Source organism: Buteo buteo, chromosome 11, assembly GCF_964188355.1.
Source record: "Buteo buteo chromosome 11, bButBut1.hap1.1, whole genome shotgun sequence".
In the NCBI taxonomy this organism is placed as follows: Eukaryota; Metazoa; Chordata; class Aves; order Accipitriformes; family Accipitridae; genus Buteo; species Buteo buteo.
In genome coordinates, this window is record NC_134181.1 from 39,858,250 (window position 1) to 39,879,869 (window position 21,620).

The window sequence follows — 21,620 nt, forward strand, 5'->3', positions numbered from 1 at the left end:
ATAGTTTTTTTAAGTACATTTCTTATTCCTCTAGCAATGGGGGAATATAGAAGTTGAAAACTTATTGCTGCCGTCAGTTTACAGCATTAGTTCCAACTGTCAGAAATCTCCCAACTCTGCAAGTGTCTCAGGAATGAATCAGTACAGTTATACATAAAAAAATTTCTTTTTCTTCAAAAAAACATTGGAATTGCAAAGGCAAGCACTCGTCACCTGGAAAGCAACACCTGAATTAGGAGCCTTGCAATGGAGGTGATGCTGTCCTATCTAAATTTGCAGCATTTCTGTAGGCTCATTTTCAAAGCTTGTCAGCAGGCTACTTAATAAAATCCTCTTTCCTGGGACAGGTTTTGCATGAATTGTGGCAACATACAGAGGAACTACATGCAAGGGAAGGGATGTTGTGACATAATTTATTTGCTTTTTTAGGCTATTTCAGTGAGAAGAATAATCAAATTACTAATTATGATGGAGATGGCTCAACAATGTTTAGCACTGTCTTGGGAACTGAACTGTTACTACTGAGCTATTTTCCATCTTTCTTAACAGTCTTCCTTATCAAGTATGAATTGATTACTAGAGGGCAGGAGATTTTACAGTCCCTTATCTCCTGTTTGGGCAAGAGCACCAGATGTTATTGGACTGGAAAAAAGTAATTATTATTCTTCTTTTAAACAGGCGTGAGGTGAATGGTCATGATGAGGATGGAAATGAGCTACAGACGACACCAGAGTTCAGAGCACATGTTGCAAAGAAACTGGGAGCAATGCTAGATGGGTATTGGCAAGCAATACTAAAATAGTTTGTTCTATAGGTCAAGTACACTGATGCTTTTGTGTGCTAAACCCAGGAAATTCAAGATCTGAGTGCAACCTGGATATGGAGAAGTTGTTTCTCTTCTTGTCTTCTTCATTCCTGTATTTAATGCAAACTTCCGATATCCTGTGAACTAACATGGCCCATGTGCTGTGCCCCTCTGGTAAAGACTCCCTGTGCAGCACTGCCTGTCTCCATTTTCCTCTGTGGTGAATGGGTAGTGGGGAGGAAAAAGTAGAATTTGGGTGCCTTAGCACCTTCATCATTTAAAGGCTTGCATGAGAATCTTTCATTTATTCTTACAACCTAAACCAATACCTGATTCAGGCTTGTGCTGGTAGTCTGCCTCTGACTGGGCTGCCACTGTCTTTATTGTGTAAATATGGCCCTGGAGAAATAGAATTCCTGGTGTTTAGAGCTGGCTTTAAAAACGCTGCTTTTAAGTCATTCTGGTGGCATGCATTGCGAATGAGAGAAGGCATGGTCTGCTCTGAAAGCAGAGAAGTGAGACAGCTTCACTAAGAAAAAACGTAGCTATATAACATCTCCCTATAGTCTTGTTTTCTAGAAATACCCAACTTTAGCTCATTTTGCACAAACCTGTCTCAGATCTGACTGGGGTTTTCTGTTTAGTTTCATCACTGTCTTGAAGGACTCATCAGGACCTTCGCAAACTTCTGTGCAACAGTCTGACTCTGCAGATGATGGTGAGTTTAGTCACAGCCATTGTGGTTGTGTTGTGACATTGTTAGTTAAATGATGACAAGTGGGGTGGATGCTGTCCATTGCCAGTTGTACACCCAACTGAGTAATAAGCATTTGCAACAGAAGAATTTCTGTTGGCATCCGTGAAGGCTGTTCCTTTGAAGCTGTGATCTCTGTGCCCCAAATCCTCCCAGATAGTCCCAAATAATTGCTGTCGAGCACTATAGCAATTCAATAACAGCAGTGAGGCTTCCCAGGGAGATTGCTGTTGATTGCTTTCACCTCTGTTTTATATCATGGCTAAAATTCCCCTTTACATATTTTAGGTTTTCGCCTCTTCTCTTCCTCTGTCCCCGGAGACTGTGGGAAATTGGAGCCTTGCCCTGCAGTAAGGAGGAGACAGCCATCTAGCTCCAGGTGAGGTGGTGTCAGCTGCTTTGCTCCTGAAGTGCTATTGCATCCCACGTTTCAGAGGCAGCTGGGACTCTCACAAGGGAATAGGAGGCTGAAGAGCTTGAGAAGTGTGTATTTGTGACTCCTGTATTTGACTAGAGCAGATTTTTTGTTTGTTTCTTTTTAGTGCGGGGGAACTATAAATGTTTGTGGGAGATGTTCTTTCCCTTCCTAGTGTGTGTAAAGAACACTTCGGCCTTCAAAATAGTTAAATGCTAACTGTAGGTATTGGTGTTTCAGAGCCACTGGGTGTATATCAGTTGTTATCATCTTGGATTACTCTGCTGTCTGTGCTTTGGGTGAATTCAAGGCCAAAGCGTAACAGAGCTTCCTTTCCTTTTGTTACCTTTGCAGTGATGTGGACAGTGACCAAGAGTGGCAAAGGTACCAGGAGGCTGCAGTGTCAGCCACAGACATTCTGAAGCAAAGTGCTTTTCCTGCACCGTCCCAGGATCCCAGCCAGGATCAGAGTCAGGGTTATGTAGAGCACAGCCAGAAAAAAAAGAAGAAAAAGAAAATTAGGGGAGAGAACAATATTAAAGAGAAAATAATAGACCCAGCAGAGTGTGACCAGATCTGCAAAGATTTGCCACGGTTAGTGTCTGCAAATGGACAGCATGAGAGACAGGACAGCAATCATACAGAGAACTCACTGTTGCCAGGAGTTGTGAAGAAAAAAAGGAAGAAGAAAAAAAGAGAATGAAGATTTTGCTCTGCAAACGGCAGGTGATTATGATGGATGAAGGATGCTAAAAAAAAACCAAACAAAACCAAAACTAACAAGAGTTGCTGCAGATGAGGGGAAATTAATTGGCAAAGGTTCCGTTCTAAAAGCTCAGTGGCCTGAGAGTCTAATTAAGTGACTTCCTATGTTGTTGGCGTCCCTTGAACATTGTTCTCCTAGCAGAGCGGTTACCTATGCTGCTGCTTATGCAGACCTAGCGTAAAAGGATTAAATACTGTGCACGGACTTGCGTCACAGAGTGATATAATCATAGCTGCATCCCTCCTGGTCTGTTTCTTCACATCACGAAACCAAATCTTGTGTCCTGGAGAAAGTATATGATGAATTGAATTTGGTTTACATGGCAACAGGTGATCAACTCCTTTTTCTCTTTGCCTCCTCCTAGATCCCTACTAAGAATAGCTTCAGCCTGTGGGAGACTCATTTATCAAAAGCATACTGTCAGATATCAGGGCCCCCTTATTTTTTTCCTGTGATCACTGTAACAATCTGTTGTTGAAACCTGCCATGTTACTAATCCCTCTGTAATCTGCACCTTTCCAGGGCCCCTGCACACGGAGTGTGCAGAGCTTATTTCAGGGTTGTTATAAATAGGTAGTTCTGTTCAAGTTGTGTCTGTTGAAATTTCTTTCCATGTATAGTTTTTTCATTCCATTTGTTGTTATTAAATTCTGCTACACTATTAGATTTACTTAATTTGGCAGGTTTTGTACAACAGTGGCTTTCTTGCTGTATTCAGATGACTCCCCCAGCAGAGATAAAGATGGCTGAAGATGGCTCTTTAGTTGCTTGGTGATCAATGCTATGAAATTGCTACAGGAAGGACTTAAGCCTGACTTAAAAGTCACTGTGTTTCAGTCCTTATTTTGGTTGCTTATGACTTTTGTCTCCCTGAAATACAGTGGTATTGGTAGCTTTCAGTACGGCTCTTAGTCTATTTATACTTCAATTCCAGTATTTCAGGAAATGACCTGTTATTAGATAAATACTCTTCTTCAGTTTTTAAGATTGTTGGGTTTCAGTAGCTCTAACTTATTGGCCCTATTCAGACCAGAAAGCCAGATTAGAGAAACTGAAATCGTGAACTGTTGCTCTTTGAGTGTAGGAAAACCGGAGATGGTTTTTTCCTACTGTAAGATCCTTGCTGGTTTTTAATCAAGAAAACACAGTTGGCATCCAAAAATGGAAAAGCTAAGTAGAAAATTGGCTTGTAATCTAACTGAATATGCCAGCAGAAGTTACTTGTCTTATGGGCAATTAAAACTTGAGTATACTGAAGCTAGCACCTGGGGTTTCAAATGCATAGTGGTCTAAACATTACCTTTTGACTCGTTTTATGATTTTTTTTTTTTATGCTAACTGGAAGTTATGTGTATTTGCAACTGATGAACATGGGAGATTAGGAAATAATTATAGGATGGAATTCCTCAGAGAATCTATTTACTGAAATTAGTCTCTTATGGTTGATGGTATCTAGAGGAAGCTCTTATCAATAAAAACTGTAATGGACATCTGCAATTTTGAAATTTCCAGATGTGATAATTGAAAGAGTTCACTGTTGGACTTTTTTTTTTTTTAATTCTCCCTTATATCTTAACCTTTTAAGAGTCTTGAGCACATTCTAGTCTTAAGGATTTTCATCCATTTCACAGTTGAACAAATAGCTCTGTTTTGGTCACAAAGACAAAAACATGTTAATTTGGGCTTTTTTTAATGTCTGGCTAGTCACATCTTAGTGATGTGAACATTGAGAGTAAATAGAGAAGAGAGGAATAATTAGAAGAGGAACTATATAAGTAGATCCTTAGGGCTAAAAACCTTCACTTAGTGCAAGTAAGACTCTTAGACCCCAGGGTAATTATTTGCATATCAAGAACTACAGAATCTAGCCTACAGGGAAGCTAAGAATGAACCGTGTTCTGTACAATGAATCCAAGCTGACATCTTTATAGAGAAAAACTGAAAGAACCGCTGCTCTTTGTGGAGCATGGGAACCCCCTAGGTGTTCAGGGGCCACTGGGGAATGTCATCCCCTGGCTCATTCAGCAAGACGCACAAGATTAGAATCCACGTGGTTAATGCAGAGAACTGGAATCTCCTTGCTGGTGTTAAACTTTAATTTCTGCATTTAAAACAAAGCAGAGCTATATCAAAAATAACCAAGCCATTTCCACTAGGATAGCATGATTTTAGAGCAGGTCATTTTTAACTGAGAATGTTTGGTATTTTTGTAGTTAATTAAAGGATTTGTAGCTTGTAGCCAGTGATCCCATACTGACAGGCTTGGGCCAAGCCATTCCTGAATCTGTTTCTTGGTGATTTTTTCATTAAAGTCAGAAACGAGGTTCTCTCATGCTTGCCTCCAAGATACTATTATTTCTGATATTTCCCATTGGTGCTTCCTTACAGCAAAGGAGGTGAGTGTTTTAAAGATGGTGTCCCTTCTTTGGCAGCTCAGCTTTGCTCTTTCCTGCATGGCTTAATCCAGTGTTGGCAGGTTTGTACAGGCCCAGCTCGATGAAGGCTGAGCAGAATGAAAGTCCCATCCACGCCCTGGCATTTTTGCCATATTGCATTGAGTTCCCTATCTTGATGGGATTCCTTCTTGGGCAGCCACAAAAGGATGTCTGGTCGTTCTAGGCTGGCTTGTGGGGTTTGGGTTTACTTGTTTTGGGGGGGGGGCAGTGAATTTTAGCAGTGCTAGCATCCTCTTTCCATGGCTTCTGTCTTGAGCATGAGACAGCTTCTCTCATGGAGGCAGCTGAGTAAGGGATTTGTATGAGGCAGTAGGGGCTGGAGGTCAGCTAGGCGCAGCAGCCTTTCCTTCCCGTGGAAGGCAGTGGTGACAGTGATGGCAAACGCGGCTGGAGTTGCACCTGACGGGTTGGTCGTGGCAGTCACCCTTGAGTTAGTTGTCTTTATTACTGAGTGGAGGATGCCATCTGTGTGGAGATGAAGGTCTCGATGACGTTGTGAGTGGATGGCAGCAGCTGACTGTGGCTGTTGGCAGAGTCAGAGCTTTGGTACAGCACCAGGCTGCTGGAGGACACTGTCAAAGGCACAGGCAGAAGTTAAGTACAATTTCTCACTGCAGTCCCCATATGTGTGCACACACTCACATTTCCAGCATGACTGAACTCTCCTGGCATAGGGGCATAACTCTTTTTTCTATTTTGTGTGCCATTATATACCTAGCTTAAGTCCACAGCTAGTCTGAAAACGTGGAGGGGGACAACCTCTAGAGAGTTCAGTTCTGAGGATTCCAGTTGATTGTTAATGTCCTTGTTCTTCTCTTAGAATTGGGATGATCCAACTGGAGTCTCTTCATGAGGGAGTCTTGGGTTTTTCAGCCCTGAAAACTGCCCACAGGACTGAATACTCATGGACACTGATTTTGTCAATATTTTTATTTTCCTCTCTAGATTCTGAAGAAGGGTCCCATTTCCACAGTCTGGCCTTATGTAGACTGTGCTCTGAATCTTTTCCTTGTACCAGCTTTTCAAACCTCCCAGGACATGGGTAGAGCCCTCTGAGAGAATCGTGAGCCCCAGTTACCATTTTCTAACTGGATTTTACAGTGTTGGCAAGAGAAACTAGGCAATACATGGTTTAAGGTAATAGTGGCTGCTGCTCTTACCAGCAGGGCTTGAGGTGAGGCGAGGGCCTGGCTGAAGGTGCTGGATGGTTGTGTCTTGGTTCTGTAAATGTATCGTTGGTGCCTGTGACACTGGCGTATGCATTCCAGACTCTGTGTGAGTCTCGGAGTCAGAGGTGAATGCCTAGAGAAAAGAAAGTTAATGGTGCCTGGTTTCTACATCCCTTCTAACAGGCATGAGAGGAGAGTGAGCAGGTGCTGTTTCCAAGGAGATTAAATACTCCTTGATGATGCAGTGAAGAGCTTGCTCTAATGCTGCCAGTATTGCAGCTGGTACCAGCAAGGCGAGGAGGTAAGAAAGATCATCCTGCTACAATGGCATAGACCACACACCCAAAAACTCTTTGACAAGCAAGGAGCTACCTGCAGACCTGTGCAGTTCTAAGGTGGGGGAACAAAGGCATGTGCTAAAGGCTGTTACCTGTTTAGTTGGTGTCAGGTTAGTCAGGGCGCTGAGATTGGCTGTATCTGTTATCACCATGGTTTGTGGTAAGAGGCCTGTATGTGTGTATTGGGCCACTTCAGACTTGGGGCCGTAGAGAGCTGTGCATGAAAGAAAACAAGACCATGTGGATGCTGGAGCTTTGCATGAGACTAATTTGGTTGAATTGTTCTCATGCATGTGGATCTGTTGTCTGTCTCCAAAACAGTGGGAGTGGAGGGACAGGGAGATAAATGCAATAGAAAAATAATTTCATAATTAGAGCAACAATAATAGAAAAGGAAAATAGAGTGCTGCAAGCCCAAGGACCCAGCAAATGCTCCAGAACAGTCTTTTTGTTTGTTTGTTTGCTTGAGCAAATGAGTTCATGTTCTTACCGTGAGGGTTCTGTATCTGGGCCATGGTAGCCATGAAGGGGCTCTGGTTGATGTGACTCTGGACTTGCTGCATGAGGGGCTGCTGGTAGGATGGGTGCAGTTGCTGGGAGAACTGGACAGGCTGCAGGGTAGTGAGGCTGCTCCCCATGCTGTTTATTACAGGTACGCTCTGGGGCTGAGTTGAGGCCAGGCCTGAAAAACAAGGACTGATGACAGTAGTGTCGCACACTATGGGAGGAGTGTGGCTGCTCTGCAATAGGGGCATCTGAAATAGGCATCATGGCAGGCCTGTTGTCGCAGGGTGATTTTTGGATCCTGTTTTTCAGGTGTTCTGTTTGTTATCTGTGATTAAGAGTAGATTTTGTGCCAGTGAAAGCAAAGTGGGAGCATGCAAAATGTACCATAAAACCACCTCTGATTTCCAGTGTTTGTTCCTGTGTACATCTTTGTGTACTGGTATAGATCACTTTCCAGTTTAGTGATAACCTGATACAGAGTTCCACTGGAGAGGCCTTGCTCAGAAGTAAACTCAGAGTGTCATCTCAGTGTCCAGTTAATTTTATTATTTTTTTTTTATAAAGCTGTTGGCCACAGAGAGAACTATGCTGTAGCTGTCCAGCCACATGGAATGGAGTTTCAGCTCATTTTGCTTGAGCTGCCAGATTATGGAATTTGGACCACTGAGAAAGAGGTAGAAGGTTTCCCATGTTACTACCCACTTCCCATGTTACTACCCATTTCCCACGACTGTCCAGACCCTGTTTCTGTAAATCAGCAAGTCTCTCCAGCACTGAGAGACTTCCACTGTGTGGTAATCTCCTTTTTTTTTTTTTTTTTTTTTTTCTCTCCAGAGAACTAGAATCCATATCATAATCTTGGGTATAAATGAGCAAATGGAAATTAGTTCACAGCTGTCACCATGGAACAAAATAAGGCTTCTTTCTTCCTGGGGAGAAAGTGTAAGAGAAGAGTATACATTTTATTTTCCTTTATCTAATAAGATACACTTTGGCAGTAGATTAGTCCTGGAATGAAAAGAAATCTCATGCAAGTCCAGAAAAGCTGTCAAAGTGAAAAATATAAAAAAAATAGTAATTACTGCTGTGGATTCCAAAGGCATATGCTGCTTTTTGCAGGAAGTAGAACAGGATGTTGTGTCTTTCAAGCACTATGAACGTGCTTCAATTTTCATAGTTCTAAGGAAGTATTACATTTTATATTTGGAGACATGCAGAGCAGCAAAACAAAACATTGGCATAGGAATAGATTGCAAAAGTTCCTTGCTCTTAAGACTTGTGGTTTTGCATGTAACTTAGTTCTAACATGAATAAGGAACATCTGTCCCTTAATTCCATTGGTACTCACAAGTAGTGCTGCTGAAGATCCTTAGTGTTTGTGACAATTCCCCCAGATGTGTATTACTGCCAACTTAGTGCTTTTGTCTCTGAAAATGAGGCAGGTAATTCTAACAAGTACAGGTAGCTCTTCATCTGAATCCTAATAAGCAGAGTCATTACAGAACACTACTCACCTATCACCAGGGTGGAGGCACCTGTATTGGTGAATGCTGGTGCTAGGGATGAGGTCTCACCAGCTCCAATTGCCATAACGCCTGGCAGTGATGCCATGATAAGGTTCTGAGTTTGCTGGCTCAATGCGTGTGGATTTTGCTCTAGGCTGTGCAAGGCAGTCAGGGTGCTGACAGGAGGGAGAGTCCCTCCAGGAGCTGAGACCTGCGTGAAAGGAGGACTGTGAAAATGCCATCTGGAGCAGTTTGAGTATGGAGAGTCCCAAAGCTGTGATAAGATGTCCTTCTCCCTCTTCCTGCCTGCTCTGACCCCTTGCTAACTAGAAAGACTTCACATTTGCTTTTCTGCAGTTCCCCTGTGCTCATCAATTAACTAGCAAAGGTCAGCTGTTGAAATACTAAGAGTAAATCCTTGCTGTTTTAGTTCTTTCACATTTAAGAAATCATAAGGGTTTTACAAACAAGAATGAGATTAGTCCCACTGCATTCTCTATAGGGAAAGTTTATCTTCTGTTTTACAACTGAGGGTAGAAGATGATGCTCAGAGAAATTAAGAGGCTCAGGTAGTTTACATAGTAATTTTAGCTGCAAAGTTCAGCACAGAATCCAGTCTTTTCTTGTTCATCTTTTCCTCCGAGAAATGCCTGTAATTTCCCTTTCTCCCAGCAAGTGTCTTTTAGTAGTCAGTGAGTTTTTCAATTGAGATTTTAAAGGAGCTGCTGAAAAGTTTCCTTAGACTTTTTTTCTCATACAGTATGTTCTTCAGGCTGTATTACCTGGCAGTTCCCTGCTGTTAGAGAGGAAAAGTACCTGTTATATAGAACAGCACTGTTTGTGCTTGTGTGTCTTGCTGATTTGGTCTGTCCTTGAGTCATTGAGAAATTTAATAACTTGACTGTTTTCTCAGCCTCTAAAATGAACCACATAACATGTGTCTATGCTCTAATGGGGTTTTGAGTTTGCAGGGCCCTTTAGAGACCTGTAGGTGAAATACTGTGGAACAGCAGAAAAGCATTCTAATAATTTGCCTGACAGAGAAAGTTCAATGCTTTATACTTTTTTTTTTTCTCCCCTCAGACAAAAAGCTGTAAGGAATCTTTAGTAAGAGTAAGCACCAAGAGGTTAAACAGTGGGACAAATCACTTTGATATCAATTTTATAAGACAGCTGTAGAAGATTTTCAGCACCTCATGAGAGACTTTTTTTTCTTCAGGAAGAGACCAGAAAACCAGCAAAGTGAGTGACTGACGGGATTTAAATCATACTCATTTATAGCGAACTTAACATTGCGTCAGGCCAGTATGCACTAATGCAACCTTCTGCCAACTGTTTCCCTGTAAGCAAGGGAATGTGTGCAAACTGAAAATTATCAGTCATGTAGTTCTACTGCTTTGTTGCTAATTATGTGGGAAAAGGTGTAGTCAAATGTCAAAAGGAAATTTGCTTTGAGAAGGCAGATTGCTACAATCTAGATATCCAGTACATGTCTCCATGGTATGTGCTGCATACAAGCTGTTGGGCTTAATTTTTACAGGTAAGATAGATATAAGTATGGGTCTCTGTTCTGTTAATCCCATTGGTGGCTGATCAACTCTCTTGAGACGTGTAGAGTTCAAATGAGAGTTGGAGATGAGATGAGAATCTCACTGGGGAAAGGAGGAGAGAACAGGGTTTCCTAGGAGGAAGGAAATCATGTCATATCTTTTCAGAACAGGCTGTTTTGATTGATTGTAAGGAAATGGCTATACTTCTTGCTTTCATGCTCTAATACACGTCCCCACCAGCAGTCTAGAGACCACATGTATCTCAGGACTGCTCATGTTACATGGTCAGTGCAAAGTGGCTATGTAATATCTCTATAAGAAGGTGGTTTTAAGAGTAATCTAGGAAAAACTACTTCTGAATAGTCCATATTGTAACCACAGACAGAGGACCTGACGTCCTTCAGTCACCAGAACTTTCGTGTACATCACTTACCAGCTTAGTGTCTGTACTCAGTAGGTTCTGGCTGGGCTCCAGTCCGGGGGGAGAAACCTGATGCAGGATGGTTTGAGTGGTCACCATGGAGCTGTTCCCATGGTGGTTGCTGCTGGAGGACTCTGCCTCGCTGGCTGGCTGCTGGTTGTACCTCACTCCTGCATCACAACAGGAGGGAAACTGGCTGTCAAAAATGAGAAACTGAGAAACTTTGGCAAGCACTAAATTCAGTTTCCTTCGCAGGCACTTGCCTTTAGATGATTGAAGCAGAGACAAGGTGGGTAGTAGGGGAACCAGGAGAACAGGCATTCTCACCACCCCGCCCTGGCTTTCCTCTGTAACTTGGCGCAACTGCTTCCTCAAATACTGGCTTTAATGTATGGCTGCGTGTGCTGCAGGGAGCAAGCAGGGTTCACTAGAAGCCACCCTTCTGGATGTGGGTGTAGAGAGGAGAGAGTCTCAGTGAGATCATCTCTTCCCAGAATGAGAGCAATTACCAGCTCTGGCCTATGAAGCTGAAAAAGCTCTGCTCTGAATGATCTTTCCTGATGCCTGAGAAGTCAGCCACAGAGTCTGACGGTGCTGATATGTATTGGAACGAGTAGGAGGCACACACGTGAGTGAAAGGATACAGAACTGACTTGTGATGGCAGCCAGTGGATGACTCCTTGAAAGGGGATTACTGCCTGCCAGCCATGAGGGAGTGCAGGATGTCAAAGAATAAGCGAGGAGAATTGGCTGAAAGTTTTGTTACTGAACTTTGTCACCCTTGCTATTCTAGCTGCCCTCCTCACTCAGACATGGTCTCTTTGTCACTGATGCTCTTCCCTTGTAGCAAGTCGTCTTTTTCTATCTGTAGATTTGCCTCCTAAAGGGGTGGACTTGGGAGATAGTTTTGGTGACTGAGTTTGCGTAGGTTCACCCATGCCTCTTTCAGATTGCCCTCTCGTTGTTCCTTACCGTGAACTTTGCTGGGTGAGAGAGCAGATGGTGGCTGGAGGGAAGAAGAGTTGTGAGGAGTTAGAGGGGGAGCAGAGGTGGGTTGCGGTCCGCTGAAGGTGTCCATGGCCAGCTTGTGCCGGAAAGCCTCCTCCTTCCTGCGATTGGCAAACCAGTTGTAAACTCTGACCTCTGTCACCAGGTTTGAGCCCAGTCCCTGGGCCTGAGATGGGGAGACACCTCTCTGAATACACTCTGCTCTGTTGGGGGAGAGCACAAGAAGAGCTTTGCTGAGCCGGGCTTAGTCAGAGACACAGAGTAAGTGTGCAGCCTCAAAGCAGCTGTCGTCTGGCACACTGTGTGGAAGGATCCTGCCAGGTATAGCAAGACACAAGGCATTACTGATCCTTTGTGGACAGTTGTGGCATTTAATTCAAATGTGGCTGGTGTCAGTGGAGACATCCACTGCTGCTCTGTTAGCCTGCCTCTCATAGGTGCTAGCAAACCCCAAGAACACAGAGTGGCCCTGCTGTGCCCCTCTTCCTCAGACACCCATCTTTACCTGTTGCACTCTTCCACCAGTGCCTCTCTCTCTTCTTTGCTGGGGTTTTTTTGTCTCTCATAGGCTTGGAACAAGATCTGTTGTGAGGCAGGACCCCATTTAAAGCGGTTTCTTCTTCCCTTCTTGGTGGGCAGGTCATCTCCCATGGGCTCCTCTGTCAGGATACCCTGGCCAGCGTGTGTGAATTCTGTAGGCACAAAGGGGGAAGGGAATTTGCTTTCTGGAAGCATTTCCAATAGTTCTGTCTATTTGGGTGCCTAGCAGGCCCAATGCAGCTTACCCTTGGAGAATATCTCATACAAGACAGAGGGCTGAATCTAAATGGGGGTGGAAATAAAGTACAATAACCTGCTAAAACTGATAAGATGTTCCTAGCAGGACCATATTTACCTGTCCTTTCTCTTGCATGCATTGCATCTCTGCTCCAACCTTGGTGTAGTGAAAGCAAATGCAGCTGAGTTTAGAGTAAGCATGACTGGAGTCCTGTTTTCCAAAACCATCCAAAGGCCAAATGTCTCATTTTACTTGCAACCCACCAATACAAAATTAAGACAGACAGATTCCAGATGGCATCATGAATGTAGAAGTGATTCTGCAGGGATGAGTTCCCAGTGGGTGCCTGTAATGAAGGGCCTTAGAGGGCATAAAGTGATAGCCTGCAGTGGTTTTTCACAGTGAGTAGAGCAGCGTGCTGCTTTTTGCAGCTAGAGGAACTGTTGCTTTAGCTGAAATTGCAAAAGCATAGTTCTCGGGCAAAAATTCTGTCTCTGTTATCTGTCCACTGTACTGCTTTAGTCTGAGGATGGGTGTAGAACTCTAATTGCAAATGTAGAGTATTTGCTTCTCTTCAGCCAAATGGAGGGTGGGGTGGGTGGCTGCAGGCTGCTTCATGAGGGAGTGTTTTTCCATGTACTGTTTGGTTCACCTCACCACTGAATACTGACCTAGACTTCTCTAAGCTTCCTGCTAAAAGTGGCTTCTCTTTCCATTTTTCTTTGATAAAAATAGGGAGTAAGGATTAGCAAGGGAGAGCAGAGACCTTTATGAAATTGAGACAGGAGAACAGTTGTTGCCATACTTACGCTGGGCCACCTCTCGCTGCTTGCGGACATACCAGGTGTAGAGGGCTGCCCTTTTTTGGGTCTTCATGGGAGTCCCCTTGTTGAGATGTTGTGAGAGGTGAGATTGGTTCAGACCAGTAGTGTCCACCACCTCACGCTGAGGGATGTTGTGCTGCTGGAGGTAGGATTTCACCATCTTTGCTACTCGCCAGGGATCCTCTCTGGAAGGAGCAGAAAACACTTCTCAGGAGAGAGAGATCCAACACCTGCACTCAGCAGACCTGGATTCCAGGGCAGTGCACTAGTACCTCCTGAGGTGCACCTTGCATGCAAGTCATCACCATTGTGTTTGGTGAGCCTGGAGTGGTAGCTGGCTCCATAAGGGAAGGCTGTTCCTCAGTGTGGTACCTTGTTCATTTTTGACCCTGAATGCAGGGTAAAAACTGCATGGTATTAGAAATGAAGTGCAAAAGAGGTAGCACTAGCTTCCTTTAAACTGTTCTCTGTAGGCACTTTGATCTGCCCTTAGAAGGGGACTCTTTGGTTATCAAAGGAATTTCCCAATACATAGCCAGAGTCTTCGTTGTCTGTGCTCATTTGTATGCAAGGTTTTGGGCTGTTCTGTCTAGGCAGTTGTCATCTGTAAATGATAGAAAGTGCTGACCAGTGGTGTGAGCAAGGAATGGCCCTTTCTGCTTGAAAGTAATGTGAATATAAAGCATTTTTGCTGCTAGTGAGAAATGGTATGAGGAGGGAAGTGATGTTGCATTTCAGTATTCAGTTGGGTGTTTTATGAGTACAGATCTCTTTTTTCAGCATTGACCTCTCTCTTCCCTTTCCCTACATAACTTTTCTTCTCTAACCCCCTTTCTTTAAGGCATAGGTGCTTTGGGTAGGTGTACTTAATTTTCCAAGACAGATTCATTGTGCTATTAGGCTGAACCTCGCTTATGCCCTGATTCTGGTCCAGGTTGGGTTGCCTTGCAGTGATTCAGGAAATTAAAACAGGCTTTAATTATACTGTGACGTAACTGCTATATATGTATATGTGTACACCAAGCCATCTAGGATTATGTTCTTGCACATCTGCTACATGTTAGTCAAACACTGATTCACATCTAGATACACTCAAAGCTTCTAAGCCCCATAAAGAACAATAGGCAAATGACTAATTCCTCCTATTGCAACCCTCCTTTGGAATAACAGCTGAGGGAATAGACCAATTTGAGACCTACTCACAAAACTTGAGAAGCTAATCTGATTTGGGATTTCATAATGAATGTAGATCTCTGGCTTTTAGGATCTCCGATTAGAGTATCCATGAAGGTTCCTAAGGAAACTAGAGGAAACATGACTGTGACTTTGTTGTGGGTATTGATTTCACCAGAGCTGAAAATCACAGTAAAAAAATAAAGATGTGAAACCAGGCAGTCTAGATCCAAACAGTGCAGGAGCCTCTCTACAGAAAAGCCTCTGATTTACTTTTAACAAAGAGCATCCTTCTGTGCTTTCTATATGAAACATTTGGTGGAAATGGTTTGCATGCTGTAGAAATGCACTGGTGTTACATCCAACACCAGCATCAAAGGAGCAACAGGGGGAAAAAAGTACCTAGGATTGTGCAGAAAGCGTCACAAGAACACACAGGTCTGAGCAACAGGCAACAACTGTACTGTTCATTGCTTTGTTGACTCGGGAGGTTGCAAAGTGATAAAGAGGACAAAGTCCACACCTGTTCTCTCAGTACAAACACCCTTATCTCTGTTCCCCTGCAGCCTCTCTCCCAGTGGCTAGGTAGTCAAGGAGCAAGCTCTGCTGCAGTTAAAGTGTCACACAAACAGTGTCAGTTACAGCTTTCTGAAGAACCTGCTTTCTTAAAATAGGAACATTTGTTTCTCTTTTATGATGGGATGCTTGCTATAGAGGCTTCTATTTTCTAGCTTCTTCCCTTAACTGTCTTTGTCTTTCAAAAGCCTCAAACTGGGCTGAATTTACAAAAGCTTTTCTTTTCTCAGTGTGTTGTTTTTCTTTTTTCTTCTCCTGCTGTCCAAACCAAGGACCAGTCTCCTCCCTTTGTATTTGTGATAGTCTATCCAGCACCTGTACCCTGAATTCATTACACAAGTCCCTATACAAAGGAGAAAAGGATCAGACTTGGAACCTCTGGTCTCTTAGATTTGAGTTCTGGGTCAGATGGGAAGAGGAAGGACTACATTATCACTGATGGAAACCTCTGTTACTTGTTGATTTCCTTCCTGTGCCCTAATCATGAGTCACTTTTGTCTCCCCTGTTGAGATTGTCACTTTGTGGTAGGAATAAATCAGGAGGTATCCATGAGTCTCTTCTCACAGTGGTTAAAGCCCTGTGGTTTTTCTCTCTTCTTTTGAGACAAAGCAGGGAGCTTAGTGAGGCAAAACAGTGCAGGGGAATCTTAGTACAGTATGATTTCATAGGACAGTTGTATGAAACCCTACCTACTCTGTACATTGTCAAAGCACAGGCTGTAATATCAATGCAGCAATTCCTTTTGGCTCAAGGCTACATCACAGAACAAGTGATGGCAGTTGGTCAGCTGAACCCTTGCATGAACCATTGTCCAAATACGTAGTTCCACCTGTACAGCCTTCACCATTGACTAAGACATCGTAAGTTGAAACCTTCACTCTTTCACTGGCAGTAAGACTGTCATTGACTGTTAGAGGGCTGGATTTCACCCTAAACCTAGTTCTTCTGGTTGTAGTTGCACTAAAATCTCAATTGCTTCAGTGAGTCAGAACTGCAGAAATGGGTCTGCCTTGGTCAAGCTCTCCTTCTCTATTTCCAAGCCTGTTTCCTGCTTTTTAGCTTCCCTTCCTCCCCAGATGCAAGCTGTCTCCCCATTCCTCTCTTGTCCTCCAGGGTCTAATCTCTGTCTCCAAATTCTTCTCACACAGTTAGTTCTAATTCCTTCTTCTCAAGTCTTGCTCTCCTGCTGTCAGTTGCTTCTTGCCATCTGAGCATAGCCCCTTTCTGTGGCTCATCTCAACCACAGGGGCCTGGGTCCCCTCTCCATGCAAGCTTCCCATTTTCTTAGTTCTGAGGTCACTTTTTAAGGGCGTTTTCACCTCCCTTTTGTTACCTGAACAATAAGTAACCCAGGTAGTTAGTTATAAACTCAAAGGGACAAGAGGCTGGTTGATAATTTATAGCAACATCTCAAATTTAAATGGAAAGTAAATATCAAGTTGTTAGCATTAAAGAAAACCCATACCAGAGAGCTGGAGATGTAACATTCGGGGACCTTCTCCCTCCTTCACTCTTCCTGACTTTTCTCTTTCTTTTTCCTTTGTTCCCTTCTTTCCCCTCCTCTTCCTCATTCTGTCTGTCTCTCCTTTTCTTCTTTCTTGTTCTCAGGCAAGAGGAGCCTTCATTTCCTTCAGGTGGGTTCTGAATTGCTGCTTTGGACCAGACCTTGCTTAAACAGAGGTTCAGAGCTGTGAAGTACTCAGGACCATCTTCTGGCCCTTTCTTCTGGAGCTGCTAGACAACCCTCACTGATGTCAGTTGCACAGCCTGGAGCCGGGCTAGGCAGAGAGCAGGGAAGGTAAGACCATCCCGGCAGGGTTCCTTTCTATTGAACTTGGCCTGGTTTGCCTCATCTTGGCTTATATGTGGAAATGAAAGGGGAGTGGCAGCTTCATCTCCAGACTCCCCAGCTACAGCCATGCTAAGACACTGCTTACATGGGGAAAAGGCTGAACCTTTATCATTACATATCTTTATTTTCTTTTTTCCTCATGGAAAATACGCTTTTATCCCTGCCTCCAGGGGAAATCTGTTGCTTATCTCAATTTCTCTCTTTCTAATGGAATTTCACCCCTTGCCCTACAGGTGAATTGTTGCTATACCTTGCTCCATTTGCTGTACCTGCAGTAGTATGATCTGTCCCTTCCCCCAAGGTAGCCTCTCTTCTTCTTTCTACTCTGGGGAGTATCTGGGAATTACTCCACACAGCTCTGTCTCCCAACTGACTTATTTATTCTTTATCATAGATGCAATTTGTTTTCTGTGTGGAGTGATATGGAAAGTATGTTTTTATTCAAACTGTAAATCTATGGAAGATCAGTGAGATGAGTTAAAGGACAAAATGAAATTATGTTAATTCCTTACTAGAGAAACCTTTGTCTGAACTGTCTTTAGCATTTTTTTCTGTAGGGACAAAATCTAATCAATACTCACAGGTGCACCCAGTCATGTGGGTGTTTCTTCTCTACATCCTGTTCTACTCAGCTTTGACTAGTGCTTTCCAAACTGTGGTTTCAACTTTAGTGGTCCTGTGAGGACATACTTGGTCTCTTGGTGCTATCATTTTTTTTCCTTTCCAGCTCCTGGAAAGCCTAGCAACAGACACTTTCCTGATTCTACTTAGAAGCAATGGCTGCAGTTACCACAAAGAGTTTCTTGTATCAGTAATAGCTGCCCACAAGTAAATCTCTCTGTTAGAATGTGGTCTGCAACATGAGACTAGGAGTTGTTAATGATGCCCAAAGAGGCTTCTGCCTAAGGGCAGAAGTGCCTCCATCTGTTTCTGGATTTGAAATCTTTGTGTAGATGCTGAAATAGCTTTGCAAGCATCGAAGTTTTACTCGGAATCCCTGGGCATGGAGATTCTTGCCTGCCTGCCTGCCTTTTATCTATTGTTGGGAGTAATTTCCATTATAGACTGTTCTGCCCCATCTTACAATACTTACAATACTATTTTAAGGACATTACCTTTAGGCCTCTATTAGTGGAAAGGTTTGTTCTTAAAAACAAAAGAAATTTATTAGTAGGTAACAAATGCTTACATATTATCAAACCCTGATACTGATTCAGGTGCTTTTAATACATTCGCAGACATACAGTTGCTTTTTTTAAATTTTTGACCAGAAATTTGAAACATGTCAATACAGACTTCCTACTATTTTCATTTTACTGTGACTAATTTTGATCTATTCTATTCCTCCATAAGTATACTTGTAATTTCTTGCTGAAACTGAGGCTTCTGGTCCCCTCATACTGTCCTCAACAGCAGAAGTGAATTGCTCTATCCTGTGATACAGGGGACTGATGAAAGAAAACTCTGATGTTTCAGAATAAAGCTTTGCAATTAAGACCCAGTATGAGGCTTAGGAAATCCTTGTTCTTGCCCAGTCCTCTTTGCACTATCTTAGGGTTTTAGGTAGGTCATAGAATCTGTCTGTACCTCAGTTCCCATTTGTAAAATGGGAATGCTACTCAACTGACTGTCCAGAGAGATATGTGAGACTGTTCATTGGAAAGCATTAATATCACAGGTTTGCAAGAGAGGTCTAAGACTGTTGTGCTGAGGCTGGTAGTAAGCACAGGAAAGACTGGCAGCAAGCTCCTAGAAAGGCAGGGAGGATCAGAAACCAGAATTCATTGTGAAGTGAGGATGGCAGGAAGGAATTCCCTCCATCTGTGTGTCTGTTCTTAGATCACAGCGGATGGCACTTCAGCCCTGCTTCACCCATTCATTACAGAAAATGGGGCAAAGCCAGCTGCTCTTCTTCAACTTTCATGGCTTCCTTTGTGGAGAGATACCTGATAAACCATCAGAAGTTAATGATCAAAAAGCTTATCAGGGTCTTTTCATCTATAAATTTATAAGACAAAAGAGAAATAATAAAGCCATTGGATAATTAGTAACTAGCCAGGGCCCGCCCGGTGCCACTGGGCTCAAACTACCCCAAGACCTGTACGCAGACTCAGGAAGATGAGAAGGAGACAAGGATGAGGGGAAGAAAAAGAGTGGAAGGGAGGGAGAGAATTAGCCAAGAAGACAACAAAATGGGAGGAATAGCAGCAGAGACAAAAGTATGGAGAGAAGGGAAATACGTAAAAAGATTGGGAAAGAGGTAAAGGGAACAGAGGAGACTAAAAGATGTGACAGAGCTGGAAGTGGGGAAGAGATGAGACACAGTACTGGGCCAGAAAAAAGACTGAATTATCGGGAATGTTTTCCCCACCCAGGTAAGAGCTGATCCAGTGAATTTTCCTCTGTTGGGTATTGCAGAGTCATCAACTCCCAATCTGCCAGGGAGCTTCCTTCTCCTAAGTATTTACAGTGAATGCTAACTTTTGTAATGCTGTTTATCTAGCTCTGTCCGTTTGTGGTGGGATTTAATGTTTGCTTCTTGTTGTTACGTTTTATGTTAATTTCCTTTGCACATGAAAGGGAGTGGTCAGAAAGCCTGAGAAATTCTCTAGATGGATTTTAGTTTTAGTGAAGATTTTTAGTGCAGAATGTTGCTGCATCTTTTTGTCTTCTATCAGCTTGTCATTTCAAAATACCCCCAAAACAGATGGGCAAGATTCTGCTTCTGTTGTGATAGAGAGGTTGGATGGACCTGATCTTTGCTTGGACAAACCTCTTAAGTTGCCCACGGCAATTGTATCCCAGCAAGAATCCCAAATGGGAATCCTGGTGAATGTTTCTCTGAGTCTGTAACGAGGCTTATTGGTTTGGGGAACTCTTCCTGTCTTTTGGTTTCAGGAATGCTTGTATGCAAAGGCAAATTTTTGTGGCAGTAAAACCTGTAATTGTTGCTGCATATGTACTTCGTATTTGTGACAGACAGTGAATGGTAGGCTGGAGTGTTCTGCCCAGGTTTTAACCTCTGCATGTATTTGGTGTGTGCTCTTTCTACAAGAAAAATCCCCACTGAAGTCAGGAGAACTTTGCACTCACAAGAATGACAAGAACAAGTTCTCTGGGTTTGTCTTTGACCAATAATCTATACCAAAACCCAGTAAAATTAACAATATTAATCTCCTTAAATATAGCAGGGAAACATTACAACTTCAGTTTACCGTATATCCTCAGGCAAATGCAGCACCAGTTAAGAGTGACCAGATTTTTTGGTGGTGCCCCCCCCCCCCCCCGATGGCTGAAATTGTGAATCCTATTAAAAAATTAAATCCAACATTCAGTCAGAGAGATGCAAGTTATACAGGCCTCGGACTGTTCTGAAGCCTGGCAATATAAGCACTTCAAATATGTTATCAGGCTCCATGGTTCCCTTCATGCATTTTATGTGAGATGAAAGGAAAGTTTGAGCATTTATAAAGAATTTGGGGAGTGTTTTGGGGCTGCTAGTCCTGGTATGGCTGAAGCCCGTCTCTGTGCAGCTGGATCAACTGTGAATACCAGGGACACTGAGCGGAATGGGAAAGGAAAGGAGATTTAGAGGGAAGAGTGCAAGAAAGCAGCAAAGAGGAGCAGCAAATCTGTCCTTACTGTAATAGTCTGTCCACCACAGTCTTCTGGTGAGCAGCCTCCTCAGGGCTCAAGTTTTCCAGCTCCTTCATTATTGGAGGGGTAAATTCTTCCCCATCATCGGAGGTCTCATCTTCTGATAACCTGGACTCCCCCATTCCATTGGGGAGGTTGGGGATGTCGGGACAGGGTTCCCCTTTCTCTGTCTGGAGGGCATTGATAGCGCGCTGACTTTCACTCTGGAGCACGTAGGGTTCCACTTCGCTCAGCGCCTTGATCAGGGTCTCCTTGGTTAGCCCCGACTCCAGCAGCGCTCCCAGCAGCTCCACTTGAAGATGAGTCAGCTTTGAGACCATGGTCTTCAGGCTGGTGTCTCTTGGATTTGAATTTCAGGTTATCCCGCTTCCAGCTTCCCTACACCATGTTCCTGAGGTAACACGCCCGACTGTCAGGAGAGTGGGCACAGCACAGCCTCCCGCCTTTACGCCCCCCCCAAAAAAACAAAATAGAAAATTGAGCCACTTCAGACCCCCCACGACTGTCCTGAGCCAGTGCTGATAAAGGGACCCTTGGCTATCTGTTTACATTGGAGCAATGTAAATTCTCCAAGGTTCATACCTATCTGTGTGCTTAGCAAGTTACTGAACTTTGGACTTCAGCACCGCAGCAGCAGTTCACAAAGTGCAGAGGGAGAGAAAGCAGGGGGAGGGGGAAAGGGAGGGAAGCAGGAGGGAGAAGGAGAGTAAAATGAAGGAATAGGAGGTCTGCAGCATGGAAAAGGAAGCTATGGAAAGAAAACTAGGAAAATGAGGATGAAGTGTGACTTATTTCTGGCCCCATTAGTTTTATAGAAGGAAGGAGGTGGAGTACCCAAAAGGAAGAGGTGTGTTTGGCTGTGCATGGTTCAGGAGAAGGTGCTGCCGTTGGAAGATCGCAGAGCCCACTCAGAGCTGTGGCAGTGGTGAAGTTCAGCCAGTCTCAGCCCCTGCCAAAGGCTTTGGGCTGAGAGAAAGCCAGACTGGCAGCTTCACTAGCCTTTGTGCAACCCCCCAGCAGAGAAGTGTGGCCACTGGGTTTATTTGAACGTTCCCAAGACTCACA

General features: G+C 43.6%; 2 protein-coding genes across 12 annotated transcripts in view; one reads left to right on the forward strand and one right to left on the reverse strand.

Moving 5' to 3' along the window:
- C11H12orf43 (chromosome 11 C12orf43 homolog) overlaps positions 1-21,620 on the forward strand; it is a 30,935-nt gene that overhangs the window by 1,574 nt on the left and 7,741 nt on the right. For 6 of the 11 annotated variants that reach the window (XM_075041738.1, XM_075041741.1, XM_075041744.1 and 3 more), the window contains exons 3-7: positions 679-777; positions 1,450-1,523; positions 1,848-1,938; positions 2,329-3,069; positions 16,655-16,844. In XM_075041738.1, coding sequence (XP_074897839.1) covers positions 679-777; positions 1,450-1,523; positions 1,848-1,938; positions 2,329-2,677 — 613 coding nt within the window. In that variant the 3' untranslated portion in view covers positions 2,678-3,069; positions 16,655-16,844. Of the gene's footprint in view, positions 1-678; positions 778-1,449; positions 1,524-1,847; positions 1,939-2,328; positions 3,070-7,774; positions 7,885-9,798; positions 9,958-16,654; positions 16,845-21,620 lie in introns of those variants that run through there. The other 5 variants (XM_075041740.1, XM_075041750.1, XM_075041739.1 and 2 more) reach the window with 5 other exon arrangements.
- HNF1A (HNF1 homeobox A) lies at positions 4,627-20,875 on the reverse strand. The gene is made up of 10 exons (XM_075041751.1): positions 20,541-20,875; positions 13,282-13,481; positions 12,200-12,386; positions 11,659-11,897; positions 10,699-10,856; positions 8,725-8,926; positions 7,194-7,385; positions 6,796-6,917; positions 6,357-6,498; positions 4,627-5,768 (listed from the first exon to the last, which is right to left on the reverse strand). Exons 1-10 carry the CDS (start codon positions 20,873-20,875, stop codon positions 5,641-5,643), a joined length of 1,905 nt encoding a protein of 634 aa, XP_074897852.1. The 3' UTR covers positions 4,627-5,640.